The following is a 15,940-nucleotide window of genomic DNA, read 5'->3' as shown; positions in this document are numbered from 1 at the left end:
CTGAATTCTACTTTTCACTTCTTCAGTCTGGGCCATAAACCGATACATTTTCATTAGACAGCAGTATTCCCAGGCTTGGTTGGTTGTATGCGTCATCATCAGTGTGCTCTCTTACTTGTTTATGACAGCACTGAGTATTTTTAACCTCAAACGTTCAACATGTATCCTACGATGACCAAAATATTAAACTACAAACGTTGATGGAAAGGATCTCTAGAAAAACCATGTCCCATTCAAATCCTGACAGGAACCAAGGGAGCAAAATTGGCCATACTTTCAGCCCTCTGTCAATCCCAGGGACACTTGCCAATTCTGGGAGTCTGTGTGCTCATGTATGCTGAAGAGGCCAGACAGCACTTTCCATGGAGTGTGTAATGCTGACTTGTGATTAAACACGAGCACGAGTTTAAAAAAAAATGGTTGTCTGGTTTCACATGTCTCAGAGGAAGCATCTATTAACCTTCACGCTTCCTGGTTGTTAGCTGGTGTATGATAAAGGAGAGCTGGCTAGTGGGTAGGGTGGCACGGTGGTGTAGTGGTTAGCACTGTTGCTTCACAGCAAGAAGGTTCTGGGTTCAAGCCCAGAGCCTGATGAGGGCCTTTCTGCATGGGTTTCCTCCAGGTGCTCTGGTTTCCTCCAAAGACATGTGGGTTAGGCTAACTGGTGGCTCTAAATTGACCATTGGTGTGAATAGTTGTTTGTCTCTGTGATGACCTGGCGACTTGTCCAGGGTGTACCCTGCCTCTTGCCCATAGTCAGCTGGGATAGGTTCCAGCTTGCCTGCGACCCTGCACAGGATAAGTGGCTACAGATAATGGATGGATGGGTGGGAGGGAGGGAAGTTGCAGGAGACCAAATTGGGGGAAATTTATATATGTATTTTTTTTTAATGTTTTGTTTTGTTCATACAGATATCCAATGTTCTGAGAAACAACTTTGTGACAAGGGCTGCTTTGTGATTGGAGAGCGAAGCAAGGGAAGGTGAGTGGCAAAGTGGAAGCACCCGTTGTAGATTAACGTGCTGTGTCTGTTTGTGTGCAATGATGGGAGCAGATAAAAGAGGGAGAGGAGCAGAATGTCCTTCGTCTTTCTTGGGCTGAAATCACGCCGTGCCAACAAGTTTTAGTTAAAATCCGCTGAAAAGCGTGTGCACGAGTTTTGGTTGAAAAAGTAGAAACCCACAAAGTGATCCTGAACCCACCTGCCAGTTCATTCAGCATCCACCATAATCAGGGAAACGTTATAAACTAAATTACAAGTGTGTTTGTAATAAAAGGAAGAATGATTCCGACCCGCTGGAGGTAGAATCATTTCTCACTGATCAGGTGGATGGGCACGGACAACTCCATGGTTACAATCTACCTCCAGCGGGTCGGATTTATCCTTCCTTCTGTACAGCCCCATGTACTTTCAAATTCTTCTTTGAGTGCGTATACTTATTACAATGTCATCCACCGTGTTCAGTAACAGCAGAACCTCACCATGTCTCAACCCAAGCATGAAGTATAGCTTGATTAATTATGTAAATGAACCATATTACCCAGTTTATTCTCTGCAAACCTCATTCAAACCATATATTCAAACATGAGCTTAAAGTTATCATGTTATAACATGAAGTTGCACGGTTTAACAATATAAATGATCATGTTATAACATGAAACCAAATTATCACATTATAACGTGAAAAATTTCACGTAATAATATGGAAATATATTGTTATAACGTGAAAAATATTTTGTTGTGAGGGGAAACCATGGCCTAATGGATAGAGGTTGCTGCTAGAGGACCAAAACGTTGCTGGTTTGATTCCCTGAACCAGCAGGAATGGCTGAAATACCCTCGAGCAAGGCAACTAGCCCTCAACTGCTCCCCAGGCTGCTCTGGGTATGTTGTACGTACGTCACTCTGGATAACAGCGTCTGCTAAATGCCTGTAATGTCTCATCTCATCTCATTATCTCTAGCCGCTTTATCCTGTTCTACAGGGTCGCAGGCAAGCTAGAGCCTATCCCAGCTGACTATGGGTGAAAGGCGGGGTACACCCTGGACAAGTCGCCAGGTCATCACAGGGCTGACACATAGACACAGACAACCATTCACATTCACACCTACGGTCAATTTAGAGTCACCAGTTAACCTAACCTGCATGCCTTTGGACTGTGGGGGAAAACGGAGCACCCGGAGGAAACCCACGCGGACACGGGGAGAACATGCAAACTCCACACAGAAAGGCCCTCGCCGGCCACGGGGCTCGAACCCGGACCTTCTTGCTGTGAGGCGACAGCGCTAACCACTACACCACCGTGCTGCCCTGCCTGTAATGTAATTATCACAAACTTTTCACGTTATTACACGATACTGATTTTTTACCCCTTTTTCTGGTGTGGCAGCAATACGCTTCTGTATAAACCAGTTTTTATTTTTTTGGAAATAAAATTTGAACATACTTCGTTGTCCTGGAAATACTGGGGAAATAAATCCCGAAGGTAGAAATAACAGCGCTGTCAGTGTGGAATCTGGCTCTGACAGTTCCTCAACCTCCGCTACATCGCTCAGGTTCAGAATTTCAAACAAACTAGTCACCAAATTTTCTACAGGATTCCAGTCTGATGCACAACTCCTGCACCGACCAGATTTCTGGAAAATAACAACAATGCACATCTTATTTGTATGTTATTCGAAAAATATCTGCTCCATCCAAATAATGTAGTATGTACGTCAATCCAGAAGGCTGTTCACTTTCTGGTTGTTCAAGTGAAGAACAATACTGTTCCTGATGTACTAAAGTGAACAATGCTTAAAGTGCATATCACGGGTAAATTCAGGTGCAAGATCAATGTAATTCTCCTATTTTATATTAAACTTTGGTCAAATATCTGTCACATTTTGTGCAATTTTTTTACCTTGTGCAATACCAGAAAAATTCAGTTGAAATCAAGCCATTTGAGGCGAATTGGTCCGCCTCTGAAAAAACTTGGCATTTGGATTTCCCGGCAAACACTGATTTTCGTGACGTCGCGTGCGGGACGCCTCCCTCTGAATCCTACGTCAGCGCTGGTTTGTTTATGAGAAAACGACCTGGGGGTTTTCTGCAAATTTCTTCAACGTTATTGCGTAATTATTAAAATGGTTAACAGATGTATCGTAGGAGGGTGTAGCAACACCAATCTTGATGGGATTAGTACTCATCGTTTCCCACATTGCGCTCAGGTGACAATTCCATATTTCAATGCAAAATCGCTAGCTGCTAAATTTGGTCTACACAGGCTGTGCACTGAAACCGTGCAAAGCTCTCGCAGCCTGCTGGCGCTTCCGCAGGTGACGTCATGAATCTGGCTCCAGACTCCCTTGGGAGTTTTGTTATTTTATTTTTTTTCTGCTGTAGACAGATGGCCTTGTGCAAAATTACCCTTCTGGATGAGTGTGTAAAGGGACATACTTTCATATATATATATATATATATATATATATATATATATATATAGGCGGCACGGTGGTGTAGTGGTTAGCGCTGTCGCCTCACAGCAAGAAGGTCCTGGGTTCGAGCCCTGGGGCCGGCGAGGGCCTTTCTGTGTGGAGTTTGCATGTTCTCCCCGTGTCCGCGTGGGTTTCCTCCGGGTGCTCCGGTTTCCCCCACAGTCCAAAGACATGCAGGTTAGGTTAACCGGTGACTCTAAATTGACCGTAGGTGTGAATGTGAGTGTGAATGGTTGTCTGTGTCTATGTGTCAGCCCTGTGATGACCTGGCGACTTGTCCAGGGTGCACCCCGCCTTTCGCCCGTAGTCAGCTGGGATAGGCTCCAGCTTGCCTGCGACCCTGTAGAAGGATAAAGCGGCTAGAGATAATGTGTGTGTGTGTGTATGTATATATATATATAAAACAAATTTGGTCCAGGATATGCACTATAACCTTGTCAACAACCACAGATAGTTTAACACACTGCAGAATTACAATACTGCTCTTCACTTACCTGATGTACGGGTTTGATGGCCTTTGATCGTTCAGAGTTTCGGGGAACAACGTGATAACTCGCATCGAATATTCCTCGAAGGAAGTAACCTAATTTTGCTGACCTAATCACTCTTTTAACCTCGACACAATTATGTGGAAAAGCTGTGTTTCTGTGGACTAGACAGAAAAGTGTCAAAGGGTCAGAACCAAGTCAAACAGGACCTGGACTGATTGTATAACAGTCCCCCCCCCCACACACACACACACCCCACACACACCCTGAGCATAAGACAAAATTCACATTTCATAAAAAAAAGCATAAATGATGACTAACAAATGTTGCTACTTTTTTTTTTTTTACTTCCTAAAGATATCAGAAAGTATGTTAAATGAGCATTATAAAAAGGCCTGTGAGTAATACATGTCTGTCATCCTTTCTCATACACAATCAAAAGAACAAGCAGTTGGAAGTTGGCAAAGTTGCACATCTGAGTACCATACAGTGATGAAATCACACGCTGCTACACTCGAGTGGTAGAAATGGAGAAAGGTGAGCTCCTCTGCTTTACATTGCTTCAGAGTATTCATGAAACATGGCCTGCTTATTTCTTAACTGGAAAGGTTTACGCAGAAAGTGCATTCTATCAACCAAAAGAAAAGGAGGAAAATCGGAAAACAGAAAGGTTCGACATGACTGACAAACATCGCCACCTGTCACGCTACAGGACCAAGAAGAAATCAGTCAATTAAAGTATCAAATAAATGAAGCTCTTCAATAGTTACAATCACGGTCCATCTTTAGATGTGATTCTCCTCCTTTTCCAAAAGCTGACCTTCTCTCGCTTTCTCACAAACACACTTGCTAGATATAATTAACAAAGTCTTGTCAGTTTCAGTTCAAATCTGTAATGCAGCAGTAAAGTGCAGAGAACAGATAAACAAAATAGACTTTAAAACACACACACACTCTCATACATGATGGATAGTCATGTAAGACAGAGAAGCAGCTTTCAATGCCAGCACCTAGTGAGGTGTAACGACAGTCACAAGTACACAGTCATACACTCACTGCTGCACGTTACGGCGCTCTAACCGCACATTCATCTGAATAAACAAATACAAACCTCTTTTTAAGCCCATTAACACACACACACACACACACACACACACACACTCACGTAAAAATTCCTCTTAAAAACAGCAATGTTTACAAATAAGGATATGTGGTAAATGGGTTAGATCATACAGAATATAATTAATGAATTATTTAAAAAACAACAAAAAAAAATCCCTTATGACACATGACATCATTTCTCAACAAGTCTCTTTCACCGTAAAAACTTTGCTTGAATACATCCACGAGTCCTCATTCAGATCATACACTCCCAAAGCCATCAGTACAAAAAACAAACAAACAAACAAACAAAAAGTCACTAACGCACAATAAATTTGACAACAATAAAATAAGTATATGTGAGTGCGTTACGTTATCTAGGAGTTTAAGTGCCCAAAAGTCTGCATGTGTAATTCTGTATACATGCACGCACACGCAAACACAAGTGTTTATGTCAAATGTGTACTTACATACAGAGAAGGCTAAAATGCATTTTTTTTTTCCAAAAGTGAATTTAGAGCTTTTACAAGTAATTGTGTTGAACCCGTAAAACCCTGGCAGCAGCAGCTGGATACGTTACGAGAGACAAAAAGAGTGAACGAGAGAGAGAGAGAGAGAGAGAGAGAGAGAGAGAGAGAAATAAAACGAGAGGCCAGACAGTTAGGCAGAAAGAAAGACAGAGGAGAGAAACAGAGGTACAAAGAGTGTGTGAGAGAGTGAGAGAGATGTGAGGGAGAGACAGTGAGAAAGGGACAGAAAGAGACAGAGACAAAGTGAGAAAGGGACAAAGAAACAGAGAATGTGTGAGACAGAGATACAGAGGGTGTGGAAAAAGGAGACAGGGAGAGAAAACGAGAAAGCAAGAGAGGGATCGAGAGAGGCAGAGAGAGAGAGAGAGAGAGAGAGAGAGAGAGAGAGATGAGCAAGAAGCCAGGTATACAGGTCGTGTGAGAGACAGGAGAGAAAATGAGAAAGCGAGAGAGAGAGAGAGAGAGATACAGAGGGTGTGGAAAAAGGAGACGGAGAGAAAACGAGAAAGCAAGAGAGGGACAGAGAGAGAACGATGAGCAAGAAGGCAGGTATACAGGTTGTGTGAGATAGAGATACAGAGGGTGTGGGAGGCAGGAGAGAAAATGAGAAAGCGAGAGAGAGAGAGAGAGAGAGAGAGAGAGAGATACAGAGGGTGTGGGAGACAGGAGAGAAAATGAGAAAGCGCGAGAGAGAGAGATACAGAGGGTGTGGAAAAAGGAGACGGAGAGAAAACGAGAAAGCAAGAGATGGACAGAGAGAGAAAGATGAGCAAGAAGCCAGGTATACAGGTTGTGTGAGATAGAGATACAGAGGGTGTGGGAGACAGGAGAGAAAATGAGAAAGCGAGAGAGAGAGAGAGAGAGAGAGAAAGATACAGAGGGTGTGGAAAAAGGAGACGGAGAGAAAACGAGAAAGCAAGAGAGGGACAGAGAGAGAAAGATGAGCAAGAAGGCAGGTATACAGGTTGTGTGAGATAGAGATACAAAGGGTGTGGGAGACAGGAGAGAAAATGAGAAAGCGAGAGAGAGAGAGAGAGAGAGAGAAAGATACAGAGGGTGTGGAAAAAGGAGACGGAGAGAAAACGAGAAAGCAAGAGAGGGACAGAGAGAGAAAGATGAGCAAGAAGGCAGGTATACAGGTTGTGTGAGATAGAGATACAGAGGGTGTGGGAGACAGGAGAGAAAATGAGAACGCGAGAGAGAGAGAGAGAGAGAGAGAGAGAGAGAAAGATACAGAGGGTGTGGAAAAAGGAGACGGAGAGAAAACGAGAAAGCAAGAGAGGGACAGAGAGGGAAAGATGAGCAAGAAGGCAGGTATACAGGTTGTGTGAGATAGAGATACAGAGGGTGTGGGAGACAGGAGAGAAAATGAGAAAGCGAGAGAGAGAGAGAGAGAGAAAAAACAGGGACTGAAAGTATGCCGGCTCACACACAGTGGCATGTTTTCATCATTATGATGCGAGTGGAATTTTTCTTTATCAGTATACGAGGTGTAAAATAATGCTAATATTATTTGAGAGAAAGTTCACTGAGGTCACCAGCCTTAAACATCCTCTCTGATCACATGATCGCCTCCCAGCAAGGAAACGCACAGTCAGCACTTACACAGTTAGCACTTATGCCTCTCTATAGCGCATATGCGCGCGCACACACAAACACACACACACATACATACAGTTTTGCTGAGTTTCCCCTCATACAACCCTGAACACACTATCTGTGAGTGTGACCGTGTGGTGGATCTGTGTGGTTAAATTTTAGTGCTGCTGTGTGGAGCCTGGCCTCAGGTACACGTCCTCGTGGGCGCAGTGGTTGATCGGCTCACTTTTAAAAAGCGCAGGGGGAGATGGCAGCAGAGAGGACGGCACTGACTGGTGCGGAGAGGTGTGGCTCGTCATAGGGGTGTGGCCAGGGTGATGCACATGGGTTTGGTGGTGCTGCGTGGGCGTGGCCTGCATGTGCAAATGGGAAAAGCCATGTCTGATTCCGGAAGCGATCATTCCTGAGCCCACGGCTGCTGCAGTGGATGTGCCTTGAGAGGGCAGTGGTGGGCTGGAGGTGTGGCCAGAGGAAGAAGGGGTGTGGCCAGTGAGATGAACAGAGATGGGCATGCTGGCAGGCTGTTGGGTCATGGGGCTTGTGACTCGGAAGCACTTCTCTCGGTGCGCCTTGAGCATGTTGGAGAAGCGAAAGCGCTGACCGCACACTTCACACGGGTAAGGCTTCTCGCCAGTGTGTGTACGCCGGTGACGCTTCATGTTGGGCCGACTGGTGAAACTCTTCCCACAGATCTCACAGATGAACGGCTTCTCACCTACAACAACGCAGCAAAAGAGCTTGAGTTTGAAAAACAAAACAAAACAACAACAACAAAAAACTAAACAGTTCAACACTTGTAGTCTTTTGGATTGTTTGGAAATGCAGAACATATAAAATGAATGTTATTTAATATTTTCCAAAATATTCAGTCGGCATTCAGTGATGTTTTTGAATTTGCCTGGATAAGTTAATCAAGATTTCAAGAACATATCGTTGTCATACAAACTCATGCAAGAAACAAATTCAAAGTAGAAATCCAATAACTGATCTAATTAAATACAGCTAAATGATCAAATAATAAAATATTCACATAGTACATATTATATGCACCTGTACATATAGTACATACACTACCGTTCAAAAGTTTGGGGTCACCCAGACAATTTTGTGTTTTCCATGAAAAGTCACACTTTTATTTACCACCATAAGTTGTAAAATGAATAGAAAATATAGTCAAGACATTTTTCTGGCCATTTTGAACATTTAATCGACCCCACAAATGTGATGCTCCAGAAACTCAATCTGCTCAAAGGAAGGTCAGTTTTATAGCTTCTCTAAAGAGCTAAACTGTTTTCAGCTGTGCTAACATGATTGTACAAGGGTTTTCTAATCATCCATTAGCCTTCTGAGGCAATGAGCAAACACATTGTACCATTAGAACACTCAGTATGTTTACATGCACATCCAAATCGAGCTACTATCGGTAATCGAGCTAAGGGTCCCAGCAGGGGTGCCAGAGAAATCCAATCCTACATGCACACAAGGAAATCGAGCTATTGTGTGAGGTACATTGTGCACCTGAGCCACAGGTGGCGCTACATGCCCCATCGTGTTGGTACACTTCCGGTTGTCGTCATGAAGAAGAGCTATTCAAGAGTGTAAACAAAGTTATCAGTTCCGTGTTCTCCATTGCGCGTTTTTCTCCCGTCCATGAATTTTAATATATTCAACTCCTCAAGCTGAATGAGCATGAACTCTGTCTCCTCATTGCTCCAGAAGTGCACATTTCTGCTCGCCATTTTCTCTTCTTCGTTTGTTCCTCCTGACCTCTTCTGCTGCTCACTACTACTGTTGTCATGCCGACCGAGGCTGTCGTGTTTCCCGCTTGTAGTCTCGTCACTCGTCACTTCCGGAAGGGGCAGTGCTGAAGTAAGTAGCTCGACAGGGTTTACATGTACTAAGTAGCTCGGCAAAAATCGCATAATCTAGGTCGTGTAGCTCGATTACGAGAAATCAAGTTCGGTTCAATTTCAGCCTAGCTAAGGTGTTTCCATGGCATTTAGAACTTCGATTTCAGTCGAGCAACGGCAGAAATTCGATTTTCTCTATGTGCATGTAAATGCACTGACTGGAGTGATAGTTGCTGGAAATGGGCCTCTATACACCTATGGAGATATTGCACCAAAAACCAGACAGTTGCAGCTAGAATAGTCATTTATCACATTAGCAATGTATAGAGTGGATTTCTGATTAGTTTAAAGTGATCTTCATTGAAAAGAACAGTGCTTTTCTTTCAAAAATAAGGAAATTTCAAAGTGACCCCAAACTTTTGAACGGTAGTGTACATGACGGTGGTAGAAACTGATGCTACTGAAACAGCAGCCAGTATTCTTTAGTTATGTTTGGATTATGGGTGAATTTCTCCCTAAGACAAGAGAATTTGCTAGTAACGGTAATAATGCTGAGGGAAAAAAACAAAAACAAACAAAGAAAAAAAACAACCAACCCAGAATGGATTTATGGGTAAAGCGGGTTTGTTTTTGGGTGTGCAACATGGAGACATGTGATATTACAGGGCATTTATGGCGAACTCTGGGTGTGTTCCACCACAAGCATTTAAGTCGATCATTTAAATTCTCAAAAAGATAAAAAAGTGAGATAAAAAAAGTGTCAAATGAAGAACATGCAGCCAGGGTAAGTAAGCAAGTAAGTAAGTAAGTAAGTAAGTAAGTAAATAAATAAATATCTACAAATGCTGGTAGAACACATTAATTTTATGAATATATTCTAACCTTTCAGTTATTAGGCTCATTACTTCCCTTCAAGTTCACCAAGGAGCTGCTAGGACAGAAGCGCAGCGGCCAGCTGGCCTGCTCACAGGAGGAGATAGATCACTACCTGAAGCAAACCTACAGCAATCCAGCGAGAGAGCAGGAGTTGGGGGAGTGCAGCACACTGATAGATCCTCCTGAGACAAGTGTGCAGTTCAACATGTCAGAGCTGCAGCTGAAGGAGGTTTGAGAGGTTGTTGGGAAAGCGTGAGCAAGCTCAGCCCCAGGACCTAGCGCCACTTCGTACAAAGTGTATAAGAACTGTCCTAAGCTCCTGCTATGCCTATGGAAGATCCTGCGTGTCATCTGGAGGAGGGGTAGGATTCCTGAACAATGGAGAGTTGCTGAAGGGGTTTGGATTCTGAAGGAGGAGAACTCCAAGAAGGTAGACCAGTTCCGCATCATCTCTCTGCTGTGTGTTGAAACCAAGATCTTCTTCAGTGCAGTCTCCAACCGGCTGTGCACCTTCCTCTCAAAGAACAGCTTGATTGACACATCAGTCCAGAAGGGTGGAATCGCAGGAATGCCTGGATGTTTGGAACACACAGGTGTGGTAACGCAGCTCATAAGAGAGGCCAGAGAGAACAAGGGCAATCTGTTAGTGCTGTGGCTCGACCTGGCAAATGCGTATGGCTCAATAACACACAAGTTGGTGCAGCTCACTCTGGCAAAATATCATGTCCCCAGCAGAATCAGAGACCTCATCGCTGACTATTACAGCAAATTCAGGATGAGAACCTCTTCAGGAGCAGTGACATCAGGCTGGCACAAGCTCGAGATTGGGATTATCACAGGGTGCACTATCTCCGTGATTCTGTTCTCCCTGGCCATGAACATGCTCATTAAGTCTGCTGAACCAGAGTGCAGAGGGCCCAAGACAAAATCAGCTCAACGCCAGTCATCGATCAGGGCGTTTTTGGATGACCTCACAGTCACCACAGAGTCAGTCCCAGGCTGCCGGTGGATTCTAAAGGGTCTCGAAAAGATGATGGAGTGGGCACGGATGTCTTTCAAACCAGCCAAGTCTAGATCAATGGTGCTGAGAAGAGGAAAGGTGGATGAGAAGACCCGATTCAGTATCATAGGCGCAACCATCCCAACCATCACTGAGAAGCCTGTTAAGAGCTTGGGCAAGGTGTTTGACAGTACCCTGAGGGATGCAGCATCCATCCAGTCAACCTGCACTGAGCTGGATGAATGGCTGAAATCAGTGGACCGGTCTGGACTGCCAGGGAAGTTTAAAGCTTGGCTGTATCAGCATGGTATTCTTCCCAGAATCCTGTAGCCACTCCTCGTCTATGACGTGCCAATTTCAACGGTAGAGACCTTAGAGATGAAGGTCAGTAGCCACCTTAGAAGATGGCTGGGACTTCCAAGAAGTCTAAGCAGCATTGCAATGTATGGACACCGCAACAAACTGTAATTGCCACTCAAATCCTTGGAAGAGGAGTTCAAGGTGATGAGAGCCAGGGAAGTGTTGCAATACAGAGACTCAAGGGATCCAAAGGTGGCAAAAGCTGGGATTGAAGTGAGGACTGGCTGGAAGTGGAAGGCAGAGGAGACTGTTTGACAAGCAGAGTCTAGATTGCATCACAACAGACTGGTGGGAGTGGTGACAAGAGGAAGGACCGGACTGGGCTCCTTTTCAACTCCTCATACTGACACCACGAAGGGGAAGGAAAGGCGCCACCTAGTCCAGGAGGAGGTGAGAGCAGCAGTCGAGGAGGAGAGATCTTGCAGGACAGTTGGAATGAGGCAACAGGGTGCCTGGACAAGATGGGAGAACGCGCTTGAGAGGAAGGTGACATGGGCGGAGTTGTGGAAGGCTGAGCCACAGAGGATCAAGTTTCTCGTCCAGGTGGTTTATGATGTGCTTCCCAGCCCATCAAATCTATACATTTGGGGCAAAGTGGAGTCACCAGCATGTCCAATGTGCTCCAAGCGTGGAACCCTAGAGCACATTCTGAGCAGCTGCTCAAAGGCGCTGGGAGAAGGAAGGTACAGGTGGAGGCATGACCAGGTTTTGAAGGCCATCGCTGGAGCTATCGCCGCAGGAGTCGAGTGAGCCAAGTTTTCCCACCCCTCCAAGCAAGCCATCACCTTCATCAGAGCTGGAGAGCAGCCAAACCCAGCTGCAAAAACATCTCCAGGCGTCCTGTCCTCTGCGAGGGACTGGCAGTTGTTGGTTGACCTTGAGCGGCAACTGAAGTTCCCCAACCACATTGTGACCACCACCTTAAGACCAGATATTGTTCTACTGTCTGAGTCTACCAAACAAGTGGTTCTGTTGGAGCCAACAGTCCTTTCGGAAGACCGCTTGGAAGAGGCCTTTGAAAGGAAGCTCGCCAAGTACGAGGGACTGGTTAACAGGTGTCGTCAAGCCAGATGGAGAGTAAGGTGTCTCCCAGTAGAGGTCGGATGCAGGGGCTTTGCAGCCCAATCCCTGTCCGGAACCTTCAGTTTGTTAGGCATTGATGGAGTGAGGAAGAGAAGCGCCATCCGCGACACCACCGAAGCGGCAGAGAAAGCCTCAAGATGGCTGTGGCTTAAGAGAGGAGATCCATGGGGGCAGAATAACTAGATTAGCCATCTGGACACAAGTTGGGGTCTGATCAGCCTCAGCTGGGTTGCCTGGATAAGGGTATATGATGTTGAAAGACCCGAAACACCCAATGATTCCAGGAACGTCACTGAAGATGTGTCCAGAAGCATCAGTAGATGTATTTGCATAGTAACCTTTCAGTTATTAGGCTCATTACTAAAATGTGCATAAGAATATTTTGGATATTTAATAGAGAAACAGTTTTTATTACACTTATAATTGTCATTAGATTTAAGTCGCCTTTGAGTTATTAGGGTCTCCCCTTTTCTCTCGCGCTCAAACACACACACACACACACACACACACACACACACACACACATCCATCCATCCATTATCTGTAGTCGCTTATCCTGTGCAGGGTCACAGGCAAGCTGGAGCGTATCTCAGCTGACTATGGGTGAGAGGTGGGGTACACCATGGACAAGTCGCCAGGTCATCGCAGGGCTGACACATAAAGACAAACAACCATTCACACTCACATTCACACCTACGGTCAATTCAGAGCCACCAATTAGCCTAACCTGCATGTCTTTGGACTGTGGGGAAAACCGGAGCACCCGGAGGAAACCCATGCAGACACAAGGAGAACATGCAAACTCCACACAGAAAGGCCTTCGTCAGCCACTGGACTCAAACCCAGAACCTTCTTGTTGTGCGGTGATTGTGCTAACCATTACATCACTGTGCTGCCCCACATTATATAGCATACAGTGTGTGGTTACTGTATGTTACTGTACACATATTGTTATTGTACATACAGGTCTGGAAAAAAATTAAAAGATCATTTCAGATTTTGTCTTCAAGCAACACCTCTATGCATGGCAGCCATTTCATTCCAGTGTCTGTGCTGGAATTCCAACAGAAGCACACCTCATTTTACTTAATAAGGTACAGGTTAGGCGATCACCTGAACCAAATCTTATTTAACAAGGAAAAAATGTAAAAACCACTGCTGTGGTTGTCACTATAGGACCAGTTTGGATGTCAAAAACAATGCTAGTAGGACCTTAAATTTAATTGGAATACAAAAATATCTATTAATCATGTCAAAAGAGTTAAAAAGAAAAGTTCTGAGTGAGAAAAAGAAGGTTTTGATCCTGGCTTTACTGGCAGAGGGATACAGTGAGTGTCAGGTTGCTTCCATCCTCAAAATTTCAAAGATGGGAATTCATAAGGACAAGGTCAAGCAGCAGACACTGGGGACAACAAAGTGACAGACTGGCAGAGGACGAAAACGACTCTCCACTAACCGGGATGATCGTCAACTCTTTCGAATGTCACTCAACAACCATAGGATGACATCAAGTGACCTACAAAAAGAATGGCAAATGGCAGCTGGGGTTAGGTGCACGGCAAGGATGGTTCAAAACAGGCTCCTCCGGGCGGGGTCAAAATCATCCAAAGCTAGAAAAAAGCCCTTCATCAATGAGGAGCAAAGAAGAGCCAGGCTGAGGCTTGCTAAAGACCATAAGGATTGGACCGTAGAGGACTGAAGTCGGGTGATTTTTTTTTTCTGATGAGTCCAATTTTCAGCTTTTCCCATCACCTGGTTGTTCAATGGTTAGACTGAGACCTTGGAGAGGCCTACAAGCCACAGTATCTCACACCCATTGTGAAATCTGGTGGAGGATCAGTGATGATCTCAGGGTGCTTCAGCAAGGCTGGAACGGGGTAGATTTTTGTTTGGGAAGGACACGTGAACCAAGCCATGTACAAGGTTATCCTGGAAGAAAACTTGCTTTCTTCTGCTCTGACAATGTTCCCTAACTCTGAGAATTAGGTTTTCCAGCAGGACGATGCTCCATGCCACACAGCCAGGTCAATCAAGGTGTGGATGGAGGACCAAAAGATCAAGACCAGCCCAATCTCCAGACCTGAACCCCACTGAAAACCACCAGAATGTGATCAAGAGGAAGATGGATAATCACAAGCCATCAAACAAAGCTAAGCTGATTGAACTTTTGCATCAGGAGTGGCATAAAGTCACCCAAGAGCAAAGTGAAAGACTGGTAGAGAGCACGCCAAGACGCATGAAAGCTGTGATTAAATGTCAGGGTTATTCCACCAAATACTGATTTCTGAACTCATCCCAAGTTCAAACAGTATTACTGTGCTGTTTAAAATTAAAGAAGATGATCTTGTTTTCTATCCATCATTCAAGGTCTGAAAACACTTCATCTTTTCTGTTATTTGGACCAGTTGTCATTTTCTGCAATTAAATGCTCCGAGTGACAATATTTTTGTGTGGAATTTGTGGGAAATGTTGTCAGTAGTTTATGGAATAAAACAAAAATGTTCATGTTCCTCAAACACATACCTCTAAATAGTAAAACCAGAGAAACTGCTTATTTTGCAGTGGTCTCTTAATTTTTTTTATATACACACCCGTCTGTGCATCTCACCTGTGTGTGTCTTCATATGCTCATCGAAATACTGCTTCATGTTGAAGTCTTTGCCACACCACTGGCACATGAACTGCTTGTGTCCAATGTGGATACTCATGTGAGACCGCAGCTGATACTTATACTGGAAACGCTCATCACAATTCTGCGCATACACATGGAAATAGACAGTGTGGGTGAAAGCAGTAGTTGCAGCTGGAATACAGAAAAGGAGCTTTGTAGTAGAAGCAACATACCATGTTATTACATCTTATAAGCCTGTCATTACCAAAGTTATTTATACATGAACCAGCCCAGCCCTGCCTGTGTCATACAGTATAACACACACACACACTCTCTTTCACATAAACACACATTTACTGTGCTTTTGACTGTAAACAGCTCCACCCAGACCACCCTGTGGGCCCCACACCCACTGTGGGGTTGAAAACTGCCACGAGGTCAAGAGTGGCTTCTCTCATACACTCAAAGCAAGAGTGTTGATGCAGAATCAGTTTTTTTCCATTTCCAACCTCAGTGATTATACAGAGGAAAAAGGCGTAAATATGAACTTGGGTGTTAAACTTTGGTGAGAACTAACAGTAGAAACAAGCACAGAATGTAATCTGTCTAGCTCTAAATCTGGACAAAAACCTCAGCATACAGCTGTTAAGAGATTTCTTACTCGAAATGTAAATGTTTCAACCACCAGACAAGTCATTTAGGTGGGGTTTACATTAGACCGTATCAGTGGATCATCAGATTAACGTTTTTAAAACGATTAGTGTGCACACAGCAACGCCAATACACGATTCGCGTGCACATAGAAACGCCAATACACGGATACGCTCGGCTCCGCAGGCATCCTGCGCTCCAAATCACTCCGCCCTGAACAGCGAGTGCCCTCTGGAGGGTGCGCACTCCGGCCCTGCGCAGCTCACAGAGCACGCGAGTGAAGTGCACGAGCAGTGATTCGGGACTGAGCCGCT

General features: G+C 44.6%; 1 protein-coding gene across 6 annotated transcripts in view; it reads right to left on the bottom strand.

Annotated features, from left to right (window-relative positions):
- Positions 1-6,623: 6,623 nt before the first annotated feature.
- Positions 6,624-15,940, bottom strand: part of znf652 (zinc finger protein 652) — a 47,765-nt gene continuing 38,448 nt past the window's right edge. For all 6 annotated transcript variants that reach the window (XM_060901904.1, XM_060901903.1, XM_060901908.1 and 3 more), the window contains exons 5-6: positions 14,973-15,117; positions 6,624-7,910 (exon numbers count right to left, since the gene is read on the bottom strand). In XM_060901904.1, the coding sequence (XP_060757887.1) occupies positions 7,354-7,910; positions 14,973-15,117 (702 nt within the window). In that variant the 3' untranslated portion in view covers positions 6,624-7,353. The remainder of the gene's footprint in view (positions 7,911-14,972; positions 15,118-15,940) is intronic.

Source organism: Neoarius graeffei, chromosome 20 (genome assembly GCF_027579695.1).
Source record: "Neoarius graeffei isolate fNeoGra1 chromosome 20, fNeoGra1.pri, whole genome shotgun sequence".
NCBI lineage: Eukaryota > Metazoa > Chordata > Actinopteri > Siluriformes > Ariidae > Neoarius > Neoarius graeffei.
This window is presented reverse-complemented; position numbering and strand designations above follow the sequence as displayed.